At 48.7% G+C, this 14,896-nt stretch overlaps 1 protein-coding gene across 1 annotated transcript in view; it reads right to left on the bottom strand.

The window, feature by feature from the left end:
- Positions 1-14,896, bottom strand: part of ABTB3 (ankyrin repeat and BTB domain containing 3) — a 317,959-nt gene that overhangs the window by 40,705 nt on the left and 262,358 nt on the right. Inside the window, 7 exon segments of the mRNA XM_077761965.1 lie at positions 1,165-1,343; positions 2,874-3,094; positions 3,800-3,935; positions 4,052-4,145; positions 6,058-6,159; positions 8,104-8,193; positions 10,565-10,730. Of these exon segments, the coding sequence (XP_077618091.1) occupies positions 1,165-1,343; positions 2,874-3,094; positions 3,800-3,935; positions 4,052-4,145; positions 6,058-6,159; positions 8,104-8,193; positions 10,565-10,730 (988 nt within the window).

Raw genomic sequence — 14,896 nt, 5'->3', positions numbered from 1 at the left:
GCACTCACCCAACTGCAGAGACAATTTGGAGGGCACAGACTCATTTCACCTTCACATATAATTATTGTCCTCATTTTCAGGTAGGGAAACTGAGGCAGAGGGAAGTTAAGCAAATTTACTGGAGTCATAAGGCTGGTAAGTGGCATAGCAAGGCTTGAATCCCTGTAGTTTGGCTCCAGAGTTCATGCTCTGAACCACTGTGCTACATATATATATATATATACACATACATTCGCTGGTGGCCCACTGGGGACCCTTAGGGTATGTGGTAGTTGATGTACAAACTCCTCAGAAGCTCTCAGGCAGCCTGGTCACCCCTGGTCCTTCCCTGGCCACAGTGGTGGGGCATTTGTCACTGCCTCCCCCTTGCCCATGGCTCTCCTCCCCAACTGGATGGCTGGGGGATGGGCATGCCACGGCTGTCCATTCTCAAAGTTCTCTAGCAACACACGCAGGAACGCCAAACAAAGGCTTCCTGGCAGGGACTGGACATCTACATGGTAGCGCCAAACAAGTGACCTCAAAGAGATTTTCAAGAATTGATCCTATAATAGCCCAAGGGCTGACCTGATGTTCTGAAGGGGCTGTAGCATTTATTTCCTGGTTGTAGGAATAAGGGGATCCGTGAGGAAGCGGGGAGGCTCCTCTGATCTTCTGTACCTGAAAAGCTTTCTCCGGGGCCCGGCTTTCTAGAAAACTTGGCAGGGTCTGTATCCTATTGATCTTGGGAGCTATACCATTTCCCTCTTCCTGTTGGACTCCTAGCCGTCCGTCCTGGCCTGCTCATATCTCAGCACCTCTGTGACACCTTCCCTCCGAGACTCACACCTCTCAGAGCCCATGCCACCCAATTCAACATTGTTTCATAAACCTCAGATGCCCTTGGGGCACATGTGTTGACATTATCTCCCCAGCTTTCATGCAAATTCCCTGGGTTAGAAAGTATCGCTCTACTTTGTACCATGTGCTCCAGTGTCTTGGGACACAGCAGGTGCTCAACAAAACAGCTGCCCACAATGACCGCACAAGTAGCTTTCATCAGCCATGTACATATGACTACAGGATTCCTACCTCGAGGGCAGGATCAGGCTAAGGGACCACTGAGATCAGGGACCTCCCCTCTTGTTCTCTGCCGCCAACACAACAGCATTAAATTCCCCTTACCTTGCTCGCTTTCAAGATCTCGAACATCAGGGGCAGGCCTTGAGTAATGAGCTCCTCCGTGTACTCCTCCTCCTGAATGGTCTTAAACTCCTTCAACAGGCACTGGATGAGAGGCCTGCGGTGTTGCTGGAAGGCGATCCGCAAAGACTCCAGCCACGTGTGCAGTGTCCATGGGACCCCTGAGAGAGGGAGGGGGGGCACGGAGGGGAGGAGAGGGCAAGACAGAAAACAACCACAACAGAAGGTGTGTTTTTATCTGGAAACTGGCCTTTCCCCAGGACATCACCAAACTATGAGACCAAGAGACTGACTTGGGATGAAAACAGCCAGTGTAGCTTTTTTTTTTTTTACCCCCTGAAGACTTGCAGATGTTGGAACTAAAGAGCATAATTCAGTTCCCTTAGCTACAGGTGTCTGTTTCTGCATGCTTGTCACATTAGCAGAGGCTGCATTTTACAAGATAGAACCAGCGTGTAGGACATGGAACTGTCACACACTGCGTCTGCCTACTCCGTACTCTGAGTTCTGGCTGCATTCACGTCCACCCCTTCTGCCTTCTGGGGAGACAGAAGCCCGGGGAGGGAAGCGTCTTGCCCAGGAGGAGATAGCACCAGACAAGAGCCCAGAGCTGGCGCCACCCATCGGTGGACTTCGCCATCTACCGCGGTGGTCAGGACGGACACGTGTGTCGGAGAAAGACCCGGGAGGGTTCTCCTGCTGCTCCCCTGTGCGAAACAAGTCTCCCATCTGTGGGCACTTCATCAGGTTCTTCCTCCTTTAATAGAAACCTCTCCAGCAGCTGATTGCTGGGATTTGCTTCTCCCTCCTCTCCTGTCGCGGCGAGGCACAGAGGAAGAACGCATCGCGCTACTGTCTATAACGAGCGGGCCATTCGGAGTCTGTAGCTTCATCATCATGCTACACAGGCTCTCCAGGCGATGGCATAAATATCCCACAGGCTGAACAGCCACCTTGAGAGATAGGCTCACGTCCAGAACAGCGGCAGGCGGGCCCCTCCCCGGGCCCTCAGCCCACCTTGACCCGCCACTCCGTGTGTTGAAGGCCCAGGCTAGGTCCTGCTGTTCTTGTTTGGGGCTTTAGCTCCTAGACTGGGGAAGACTGGGCGAGCCTGTTCCCCAGACACATGGAGGAGAAGGATCTGAGCTCGCTCATTTGAGGAAGAGCCACCCCTAACTTTTCCTGAGAGTGGCTTTGCCTCCTGAAACTCAGTGGGTGAGCCTGGCAAAGGAGGGATGCCCTCATCTTCGCTGTTGCCCGGCCGCTGCTTAATGATTTGGGTGCTCTCAGTCAGTGATTCCCCAACCGCTGGGAGCCACCTGGGATGATTGTTAAACATAAAGATTTCCGGCCTTTATCCATCCAGACCCTCAACAGCAGAGCCTCTGGGTGTAGGGCCTGGCAATCTGAATTCAGACAAGCTCCCAGGTGATCCCAAATCCTAAGTTCTCAGGGTCCAGAGTTTGGGAATCATGAGAAAATGACCTGAGGTCAGGCATTCGGGGCTAGAAGGATGATGCTGTCCTTGGAGACAGCATGGGCATGTGAGCCAGGAAGTGCTCCAACCAGCAGGTGAGAAATTCCCTGGGCGTGTGTGTGTGTGTGTGTGTGTGTGTGTGTGTGTGTGTGTGTGAGTCACCCAGCACTGGGCAGTGGTGCTGTGCCCAGTAGCAGAGGGCGCCCAGACTGACCTATGCTCCTGATATCAATTGTGACATCCACGTAGCCATGCTCAGCGCTGTGATACATGGCCTCCCTCAGGGCTCTCAGTTTGGCCTTGCTGTTGCGGCTGGCACACAGGGGAGGCGGGGCTGTCTCCGCCAGGTCAGTCCCCTCGGCCAGAATCTCCTCCAGGGACAGGATATCACTCTTCTCCTTCTCTGGCTGAGCGAGCAGTTTGCGGAACACATTCCTGTCAATCATAAACCCAGAGAGGAAGACACTCAGAGATGGAAGGGCTTTGCCGGGGCAGGGATGGGGTGTGGGCAGTGGGGACACCACTCGTGTGAGACAAGGGAATGTCAGGAACAGCTCTGGGGCGGTGGCTTCAGAGGCCTGACTGTGGGTGCCATGTTTTAGGGCTGCGTGGAGGAGATGGTGGAGCATGACTGGCGTTGTTTCCTTGAGGCCACCCTGGAGCGGCTAAGTGCTTTCCACAAGAAGGCTCTAGAACTGTGCTCTTTTAACCATCAGCCTGCACGGGGTCCCACAGTGGATTTGCTTTACATGGGGTTATGTGTAATAAAATTGGATGGGGTAAAACCCAAAGGCCATGTAGACAAGAAACAACCCAACACGAGGGGTTTTGTTATTTTTCAAATGGATCCTTGTCACTTCATGGCAGCTGACGTGCCGGGCTCTGACCAACGCCGGCATCTCGGTGAGGCGAAAGCTGATCCGGGAAAGGACAAAGCAAGGTGGTCTGAGTGGATGCTCGCTGTGCAGGGTTGGCTCTGAGCAGAAAGCTGGCAGTGAAGGCCACTGTGGCCAGGCCTGGGGACTGGCCTGCCTCTGGGCCCCACATCCAGAGATGTAGTGGGTCTGGGGTAGGCCTGGGAATCTGCATTTTTAACAAGCACCGCTTGGGACCTTGTCGCTTTGGCCCATCCTAGCCTACCTGTGTCCGTGGGCTGCGGCCTGGCTGAAAGAGTTCATATCACCCTGGGGAGTTGTAGAAATTCCATTCCTGTACATGGTTCCTATCAGGGGGTCCGCACCACGCTCCAACAGCAAACTAACCAGCTCAAAATTTCCTGCAAGCCCAGAGAAGGGGGTTTTATAAGAGAATAAAACAAATACATGGTCACAGACGCAGTGAGGGCCAAGGTGGTGGAGACCCTTGGCTGGGATGAGACTCAGCAACTCGTACCTACGGCAGCTGCCAGCTGGAGGGGTGTTTCCGAGTAGTTCTCCTCCCCATGCTCCACAGAACCTTCCACCTTGGCCCCGGCGTCCAGGAGCAGCTGCAGAGGAAGAGTGGCCATTGAGACGTTTAAAGACATGCGCTGTGAGGGCACGTCAGGAGAGCTGGTGGAAGTCAACAAGGTTCCGATGTTCCTGCCCTCCCTCTGGGTCACTGGCCATGTGCACAGGGTGAGGATAACTACCTCAGAGGATGAACTGATGGCCCCTCGAATCTACTAGAACCTCGGACTATCAAAGTATGGTCCATGGAAAAGTAGCATCAGCATCCCTTGGGAGCTTGTTCGAAATGCTGGCTCTCAGGGCCCACTCCAGACCAACTGAATGAGCATGTTTGCATTTCAGCAAGATCTCCAGGTGATTTGTATGTATGTTAAAGTTTCTAGAAGTGCTGACTTAGAAGCTCATGGCACCAGAGTGCTGGAAGGCTCCCTTTTTGGGTTGGTTGCACAAAGCCTCAGAGGGAGCATTAGAGGGATCTCTTTAGAACCGCAGAATCTTGAGTTCTGAAGGACTCAGGGGACCACCTGGGCCAACAAGGGCAAGAATGCCTTCTAGAACACTCTGGACAGCTCTGAGGATAGTTTAGCCAATGCTAAATTTCCTGGCCAGCAGTTAATAATCCGGCGACTCTGTCGGTGCCGGATCTCACTCTCAGTGAATGTGCTCTCAGGACCACCGATGGCAAATGGGGAGGGGGGAGCAAGCAATCTACCTTCTTTACTATGTATCCAGGGCTCCCGAAGGGCACAGCCAGGAGAGGGCTGCCTGCTGTCATTCCAGGACCTGTGTACCTGAAGTGAAGAGGTGGCCTGACTTCTATTTGGGTTGGCTTGGCTGCTCGCTGCTCCTATTCCTGATTTAAAGGCTTGGGGATGCCACTGCACTTTAAGGGTGGCATTTGTGTCCACTAGGCCACCTCCCAACCCCCTCTTTCTTATATTCCTCTACCAAGAGCCAAGTGGGCATGACTTTCTACAGGCAGACGTTTCAGCTCTCAGCATAACACGTCATACACTCAACCTCCTGAAACATGACTTTGGATCTGTCCTACGGCGTCCCATGACTGAAAACCACCAAAGATTCCTGTAGATTTCCAACACTGCCTAATGGTTCCTGTAACAACACTTATTTCCTGCTCTGTAAACTTCTAAGAGGCCTGGAGCACAAAAAAGCAAGTATTCCTGATGTACCTAGAGCTCAGCACCATGAGGCCAGGTGTGGTAATGGACCTGGATGCGGAGTTCTTTTTTTCTGATGAAGTGAAGACCAAGTTTAAGATCTAGAATATACTGGATGGCTATTTGTTGAACACCAACTTTGCAAGAGCCAGAAAAAGTATAAGCAATACATACTTAAATGCCCAAAGGACCTCGGATGAGGACATCTCTCCGTACTCGGGGAGCCTTGGGGAGCTGTTTCAGAAGGCACATGCAAAGGCCCTACTCTAGACCCCTGGGATCAGATTCTCAGTAAGTAGAATCCAAGCAAGCGTCTTTTAGAATCATTCCCTTGGCAGCTCGGGGATGCTTCTTTCCGCTAGTTAGAAGCCACTAGATTCTACACAAACGCCAAGGTCACACCTCAGGGGAGATCCTAAGGTCTCACACCAGCCAAGTCTTAGGACTCATGTTGCGACAAGCAAAATGAACAAATCCACAAAATTGCAGCTCAGGCCCCACCCCCGAGCAACCAGGAGCAACTTGGTAAGTTTGCCACTCTTATGTGTGAGGCTGCGTGTGGGTATGTGATCATTTCATATTGGTTAAGGCCGGGCCATATAGATCATTACATAGGATATTTTCACTTATATGATATGAATGTGCTATATTTAATCGCAATTAACCAATATGAATCTCTTAGGGAATATGCATGCTGGGAAAGGTAACAGATTTGCATGATGGAAGAGGGTAAACTTAAGGGTCAGGTGTGGATAGGGAAATACATTAATACCTGAACTACAGGAATATGTCCATGCAACACAGCAAAAGTCAGAGCCGTCCAATGGCGGGTCTCAGGGTGGACGGATGGATATTTATGAGGAGAACTGACAACCTATAAACAAATTGAGGTTATTTTCAAAATGTGACCTTCACAATATTTAGACTAGCAAATCTGACCTATCTGTGGCTGGGCACGTGGGCTAGAGATGTACAGAAGGACATTCTGGAAGTGCCTTGGGAAATGTTGGTGGCCGTGGGGGAGTGACTTTATGTTCTCCGTGCATCACAAGGTCTCCTTGGCTTCTTGTCGGAAGGGAACTCAACTGATGCTCTCTGACCCCCTCCAAGGCGCCTTGAGAAGCTGTGATGGCAGCTGCCGCAAGCCAGCTCCCCAGGCTGCTCCTGTTTCTCCTTAAGGAAGAGTGGTGGTTCTGAGAGCCATAGGATGTCAGACAGCATGAGATGCCATACCGTTACATCCACACCTGTAGGGGAAATTCTCAGTAGCAGCAAACCCCAGGCAAGGGAAGGTCTGCTTTGAGCTTTCAAGCCAGGGAAGACCACTACCCCTCTGATGAGGTCACATTCCCATCTGGTCACAGCTCACCCTACCCTGCTCTCAGTTCACTGTTCTGCTGGCTTCCCAGTTGACAAGGACCCTCAGGCTCCTGGAAGGCTGGGCACAAAAGCTTTCCTGGACACACCATGAGTGAGCTGTATGAAACTGGTCCTTCAATATGGGGGTCTCAATACACTCAAGGCCAAAAGAGAGGCAGTAGGGACGCGGAAAGCTGGGGTCCTACAGCACTAGCACCCACACATGGCTTTTCTCCCAAACACTCCTGGGACCATATAGCCATAATGTCTGATTCATTCAGAGCAGCCGAATTCACTCATCACCTGTCAGGGCAGGTCTTGAGCTGGCTAGGAGCCATGGGATGGGCTAGAGAGGACCAGAGAAACCCACTGGGACCCAAAGATGAGGAGCCCTTGCAGGGCTCTGCACAGTGTTGGGGAATTCATAACAGGCAAGAAAATCCCCAGTACTTGAAACTTAGAGGATCCCAAATGGTCTGGATGCAAAACTAGGTCTATTGTCTGTTTTCCTCAGATGAATATGAAACTCACTAATTAAAAAAAGCACAGTACTCAGACTACAAGAACATCTAATTCTGAACTAAAAAAGTTTTATAGGGTTGCTGAGTTAGGATTGCAGCATGCCAGCCTTCTGAGCCTCTGGGGCTGCCAGCTGCTGGCTGCCAGAAAGACAGGACAGGATGTGGTCAAAAAGCGTGATTTCACCTATCACACGCCTCATGGTATGTGTGCGAACCCGTATCGACTGAGTCCCGAACTTATGCTAGGTCCTCTTTGTGTTCATTTCTTCTAGCAACTCTTTGAGATGGGTGTGATTATTCTCCCCCTGTGGCAGACGGGGACGCCAAGGCTCAAAAAGGTTAAGCCACCTGCCCCAGCACAAAAGCAAGTTATTAAGACGCAGCAGTTTCAGAATTTGAGCCCAAGCATCAAATTCTAAAGGCTGCGGGGATGCACTTCCCACGGATATGTACACCATACTGCCTCAAGGAATCTTTGCGATTAGCTTAGGACCTGGGGCTTCAACTCAGCCAACAGGTGAACTAATCGGGATTTGGTTGGGAGGGTGCAGGATCTGGGAGAGATACACCTCAGGTCAGGGTACATGGAGCAGCTTTGCCTTAGGCAGAGAGAAAGGCTGATGGCTCAGGAGAGAGCTCCCTGCCCCATCCCAGAAAAAATGGGTCAGTAATAAGAATCAGACTCAGTTCAGCTGAGATAAGGGAACGCTGGTTCAAGCTTCAATGGTTGTTTTTAAATGAAACAAACACGTGGGCAGCTCCTTGGGATTCGGTTGGGCTGGGGCCTCGAGATGGACGAAATGCACCAGTTGGTCTGACCTACTTGCTGGACCGAATGCCCCCGTGGGGGCTCTCAGGAGAAAAAGCCCCTCTCTCTTTGCTGATTTCCCCCAGGGGGCTGCCGGGCCCAGGGGCCCTGCAGCCTTCTGCACCCTCACCTCGACATTCAGGTCAGCTCCGGCATCCAGCAGCATCTGAACCATCGCCTCGTCCCCACGGACGCAGGCATACATCAGGGGGGTCATGCCCTGCGGTGGGTTAAAAACCAGAGAACGGAGAAGGTTTACAAGGTAGCTGTGTCACCGGACAATAACGAACAGAAAATCCTACTTGTGTGTAGGTGGCTATGTTTGTACTCAAAATCCAGCATTAAAAAAAAAATAAATGTGCCGCCCCTCATGTGACTCATGAGGTCACAATCCCCCATATTTTGAAATGGAGGCCAAGAAAAAAAAAAGGGTGGAGGATTGCCTTTTTCGCAATTATCTTTGCTTAAGTTGGAGTATTTTCATTTGTCTGTCTTAAGGTGCAACAGACCTAAGGGCGTTTGCTAAAACAAGTGGCTGATTTCAACTTACAGGTCTTAGGAACTTTCTGGAGTCTGTGATATCAGCCCTAAGTTATCTAATTCATAAACACTGTTTCCTTGACATTTTCTCTTTCACAATATAATAAGTATCGTCTTTGCTCTGCAGAGCTGCTGGTCAGTGTCAAGGGAAATTGAATGCCTCTGAGCATGCCCCTCCTCCCCCGATGTCTGGTTTATCATTTACAAGCAAAAGGCAAGTGAATGAGGAATGGTTTTTAGGAATTCCATACTTGCCGGTGACTCCTGCTTATTCTGAAGTTCAACAACCAACAGAAGGAAGGGGTGGAGTTTTCAATAAACAGTGTTGAGAAGGTGGTTATTTGGGAAAATGTGCAAGTTAGAGACTTGTCTCACTATCTGACTGGATCGTTTCTAGGCATAAAAGTAATGGAAGAAGTCATGAAGGAAAAAAGCGTTGGTGTTGAGGACATAAAACTGAAAACATTATAAACAAAATTGAAAGGTAAGCAGTAAACTGAGACATGTCCATCATAGTACAAGAAAGGGTTATATGCCTAATATGTAAAGAGCTCTTCTAAATTAAGAACACAATACAGCTGCAGTGAAAAATGGCAAAATATAAGTAAAACATTAATAGGGAGGGGCACCTGGATGGCTTAGTCGGTTAGGCGTCTGACTTCGGCTCAGGTCACGATCTCACGGTTCATGGGTTCGAGCCCCGTGTCAGGCTCTGTGCTGACAGCTCAGAGCCTGGAGCCCGCTCCAGATTCTGTGTCTCCCCCTCACTCTGCCCCTCCCCAACTCATGCTCTGTCTCTGTCTCTCAAAAAGGAATAAACATTAAAAAAATTTTTTTGAAAAGGTTAATAGGGAAACACATATGTTGTTGGAGGGTGTGTACAAGGGAACAAAGTCTCTGGGAAAGTCATTTGAGATTGAGAACCTTCAGAAAGGTCGGTGTGTGTGAGCCACTACGTCCACTTTTAAGAATTTCCCTAACGATGAACATCGCATAACATACAGGGTTGTAGAGTCACTATGTTGTATACCGGAAACTACTATGTCAACTACACTTCAATTAAAAAAAAATCCCTGATGAAAAAAAATTCCCTAATGAAATAATCAGGGATTTGAACAAAGACTTGCGTAAATATGTTTAACTCAGCATATTGATGTAAGTAGTTAGAAACAACCTAAATATCCAACAACTGAGGTATGGTTGACTGAACAAATAATATGACCATTTTATGGCCATTAAAAGTGATTTAAAAAATCATATTTAATGATATTGCAAAGTACCGTTAATATAAATTATTGAAAAACGCAAGATATTATAAATCTCTGTTTAAAAAAATGTGTGTGTATGTGTGTTAGGAATCCTTGTTGCTGAAGAACATTCTTAGCTGCTATTCCTTCGCTGGAACTCGCTGCATGAGCTGCCCGTATGAGAAACAGTTCCATCTGTCCCTGGTGCCTTTCCATCTGGGGCTCACATTGAAAACTGCTATTTGTCTTCTCTGTCCGTGACACCTTCTCCCACATGGTGTCTCCTTGACTGGTAGATGCATGAGCTTCTCACTGCACCTCAGCTTCAGGGACTTGGGGGAGAGCTGCCTATATCTCTGAGGTGGCTCCCAGGGTTCCCAGAATGACTTTTGTGTATCTCAAACATACCCTGAAAGTTTGGTAAAAATACTCCTGGAGTTGTTCTGTGATGCAGTAACAGACAGGCAGGCAGAGAACTAATTTTAACCACGCTGAAAAAAGGACTCAAGGGACGCATACTAAATATAAATGATGGCTATCTGGGTGATGGCATTATTTCCCTTCTGGAATAGGCCTATTTTCTCAATTTTCCATTTCAGCTGCAATATCATGTGCAATTTCTATAAAGATGAACAAGGGTATTTTTATATTTTAAAAATGAAAACTAACTCAAAAAAATAAAATAAAAATCACCCCCAGTCACCAGTAGGGGGAGCATGTGTCCAGTGCCCGGTGTTTCCATCTTGAGGGGCAGCGCACCTGGAGGAGGGTAGAAGGGTTGCCTGTTCAGAGCCGGACCCTTACCTGTTCGCTCATGGTGTTGATCCCATCCGGCCCCAGGAGAGACACCGCCTGCTTCACCAGGTCCGTCCGCCCACAGTTCAGCATCCGGAAACCCAGGTCCTGCTTAAATTTGGCTTCGATGGCCACTGCATCCAGCTTCCGAGAAGCACAAAAGCAGTCGTCGGCCCTAAGGAAGGGAGAGATAGATGACCAGTTGGGTGCAGTGGCTTCCCAAGGTGGTCCTTGAGGACCAATGAGAGTTCGAAAGCACCGAGGATCCTTTGCCTTTGTTTTTCATGTCAACTGCCTCTTCCTAGGCTCCAATTAAAATATGGATGTCTTGATCCTTGTCCTTTATAACTGCTGCTGATCTGTCTTCTTCTGTGCTTCCACTGCATGCTGCGCTAAGTATGGTGACAGCTAATATTTACTGTTTACTGTGGGCTAGGCGCTCTGCTAAACTCTTTACACGAATCAGTTTGTTCAATCCCCACACAAGCTCAAAAGGCAAGTACTATCCTTACCCCTCTTTTAACCCTGGGGAAACAGACATAGATAAAGGAGTCACCCCGAGCGACAAAGCCAACCAGCTGGAGTAAACGCTTTCCCAGAACCTCCTTTTATCCCCTCCCCTTGCTGATTCAGAGGGTAGAAACTGAGGAAGGAGCCAGGGGTTCAGAATTCCTGGTTCCATTGCTGCTTCTCCCTAAGTCAGTTGGTAGCATAAGGAAAGGTTAAGTTCGTGAGGGAACTACCTTCTTTTTTATCATTGGAGGGAGATGAGAGGGGCTATTGTTCCAGAAAGTTTATGGCACTGAGGCTAAGCTGGGGGAGAGCATGTGAGGGGCGAAGCTCAAAGGGAGCTTCAGGAAGTGGGCGGGATGGGTGTGTGCTTGGCTCTTCGTTGAGTTTCTGATATATCATTCATCTCTTTGGGCAGAAGGCTCTTCTGAAATAGAAACCAAGCTGTAAGAGATACAAGGGAGACCCTAAGAATTTTGATAGGAGACCATAAGAATTTGCTTCTGGCCACCAGGGGGAGCTGGTACAGTGAAGATAGAAACCAGAGTAAAAGATTGGAAGCTTGGTGCTGATGTGGGGTCTAATCTGCATGCACCCCTCAGTAGCTGAGGGTTGGGCTAGGCCTCCAACAGCCTATGTGTATGAGCACAGTTGACCAGGATCCCTGGACTCCGGGGTTAAGACCTTTTCATGGCAGGCAGGGGAGCCAAGACCACCCAACACTGTCAGAGGGTTTTTTGGGGAAGCCTGAGGGCTCCCCAGGTGGTGGGGGGAGGACTGAAGGACCCTGGGCCTCAGCATCCAAGATGCGAGCCTCTAGGGCACAGAGTGGAGCTATGCCATGACCCATGGTACACAGCGCTTTGGACTTGGGAGTCTTACAGCGAGGGTTGTGAGATTTAGCAAATCAAAGTACTGTAGCAAATGCTGTATGGAACAAACCTACACGAAAACACTCTACTGCTTATCTGAAATTGAAATTAAACTTTTTTTTTTATTTGGGAAAGGGCAGAGCCACCTGCCATGATGTGAAAAGAGCCTGAGGAGAGACCATGGACCCCAGCATCTCCAGAGTCAGAGGACACACCCCTGGTGTGGCGGCGAGCTTCATCTGAGTTCCCTAAAAAAATGGTTAAGGAAGAAGCTTCAGGCCAAATGGACAGGACAGATCAAAGAGGGTGAGGAAAAGGTCCTGGGGCATACAACAGAGGCTCTGGAGAGGGAAAGGTGGGGATCTGCAGGTGCTGTGTTGTATCTCGAGCCTTGATTGGGTGGGGTGCATGGGCAGATCTTGGGAAGATCATCAGATTTGACTAATTGTAAGGAAAACTTTTCTAACAGACCATTATCTAGTTCAGGAAGAGGTTGGCTCGTGAAATCAAGAGCCTGCTTCTTAAGAGCAAAGATGCTATGAGTTGTCATTGTCAGTGAATTGGCAATTTCCTCTCTCCTGTCTAAGTCCCTTCTGCTATCCTCCATGCTTGACTGATTCTCTCAAATAAGCTTTTTCTTTTCTTTTCTTTTTTTTTCCTGGAGTCAGGCTGAATTCCATGTGACTGGCTAAATCTAACTGAGCACCTACTGTGTGGGGGCAGCACGGCAGGGGGCTAGGAAGAGGAAGACGCAGACTCCGCCCCGTGTTCCCTGAGCGCCCAGACTCATAAACCAGTAATTCCAAAAACATCAGGACAAGTGTTTACCAGCTACAGAGGTCCTCGATTCTAATTAGAAAGAGACAAATGGCAAGAAAATTACTGTAGCTAAGATGATGATAATTGTTATTATAGGAAGCTAACGTCTACTGAATTCTTGCTTTTAAAATCTAAGCTCTTTCCAAGTATTAAGTCATGGAATCATCACAACAAGCCCAAGACATAGGGGCCCCATTCTAGAGATGAGGGACCTGCCCGAGGCACAGAGCTGGTAAGCAGTGAGCTGGGACTTGACCGGGAGATGTGATACCCTAGCCTGACCCTGCTTAGTGGGACCTGGCACGTCTCCATCATGCTGGCGTGACCACATGCAGAAGTGCCTTTTTTTTTTTAATGTTTGTTTATTTTTGAGAGAGAGAGAGAGAGCACAAGTGGGAGAGGGGCAGAGAAAGAGGGAGACACAGAATCCGAAGCAGGCTCCAGGCTCCAAGCTGTCAGTGCAGAGCCCAACACGGGACTCAAACCCACGAACTGCAAGATCATGAGCTGAGCTGAAGTTGGACATTTATCCGACTGAGCCACCCAGGCGCCCCTATACAACTGCCTTTCTGAGGGCACCTCCTGGATGTCTCCCAGGGCCCTCATATTTAGTATGTCCAAAACGTAACTTTTTCTTTTGAAATAGTTTACTGTAAAGTTATTTTTTTAATTAAAAAAAATAGTTTATTGTCAAGTTCAAAACGTAACTTTTTCTTAACACATCCACCCCCACCCTCCAAACTTGTCCCCCAGTCATCCTGTCTACATGAGTGGCACCACCATCCGCCCATGTGCTCAGGCCGGAGCTTTCTCCCACGCTCATGTCCATTCCATCAGCTGTTGATTTTGCCACCCGAATCCCAAATCCACCCACTGCCCTCCAGCTCCACAGCCCATACACTGGTTCCAAACACCAGCCTCTCTTGTCTAGTAGTGCAGTGGCCTCCTCACTGGTCTGTCACTTCTACTTTTCTCCGTCCAAACCAGTCTCTTACACAAGGTAAGATGGAGCTTAAAATGTAAATAAAACTGTGTCCTGCCTCTGCTTAAATAAGACCTTCCAGTGCCTTCCCCTGTACTGAGAACAGAATCCAGCTTCCCCAGGATGGCCCGCAGGACTCTGCAGGGGTGGGGGCCCACCCTTCACCCCTCACCTGACTCTCCCACCCTTCCCACCCCTCTCCTGACTTGAAGACTTTATTCTTGCCCTTCCCCCTCCTGGCTCTTTGTGGGGCTGGCTCCTTTTCACCCCTCAAATATGAGCTTGAATGTCATGTCCAATCTTCTATAAAAGAGGGCACACCCTTTCCTGTCTTTACGTGCCCCATCCCCGGCCAATTTCATCCTTCCTTTTGTTACCCCCTTTTACAATCTGTGACTATTCATTCTTCCTATCATCTATCTATCTATCTATCTATCTATCTATCTATCTATCTATCATCTATCTATCATCTATCTATCTATCTATCTATCTATCATCTATCTATCATCATCTATCTATCTATCTATCTATCTATCTATCTATCTATCATCATCATTATCTATCTATCTATCTATCTATCTATCTATCTATCTATCTATCTATCATCTATCTATCTATCATCATCTATCTATCAATCATCCATCTATCTATGTATCTATCTATCTTCTTAAAAACTTTGTTTTCTCCCTGAGGCTGTCAGCCACGTGGAGGCAGGACCGCATCCACCGTGTGCCTGTGTTATGGGCCTGAAGCATGCGGTATTAACTGACAGGCAAGCCATGCACGACCTGCCATTTATTCATGAGAGCAGGCCTCAGGAAACACCTGTTTTTCAAGAATTCCTCAGTCATACAAAGTAAGTAATGACTCTGGTTACTGAATTTTACTGGCTAAAGCAGGTAGGAAACATTTTCTATAAAGGTTTCTGTTCAACTGGTCTGTTAGAAAATTTAACTCTGCCAAATTTAAATTCCTGCAGCATTCCTGTAAACACGACTCAGAGCTCGATTTACTGTCTCTGGAAAGTCTGGGAAGGGTCTGCCACCAAAGACCTATGGATCCCACTCTGTCTTCCTAAGTGTGGGACTTATTTATGCAGAAATCTATTAAGCCGGTCACCCCTGGGCTTCACCGGAAGGTGCTCGCTCAACTCTGTGG

Source organism: Crocuta crocuta, unplaced genomic scaffold, assembly GCF_008692635.1.
Source record: "Crocuta crocuta isolate KB4526 unplaced genomic scaffold, BGI_CrCroc_1.0 scaffold193, whole genome shotgun sequence".
NCBI classification, from domain to species: domain Eukaryota; kingdom Metazoa; phylum Chordata; class Mammalia; order Carnivora; family Hyaenidae; genus Crocuta; species Crocuta crocuta.
This window is presented reverse-complemented; position numbering and strand designations above follow the sequence as displayed.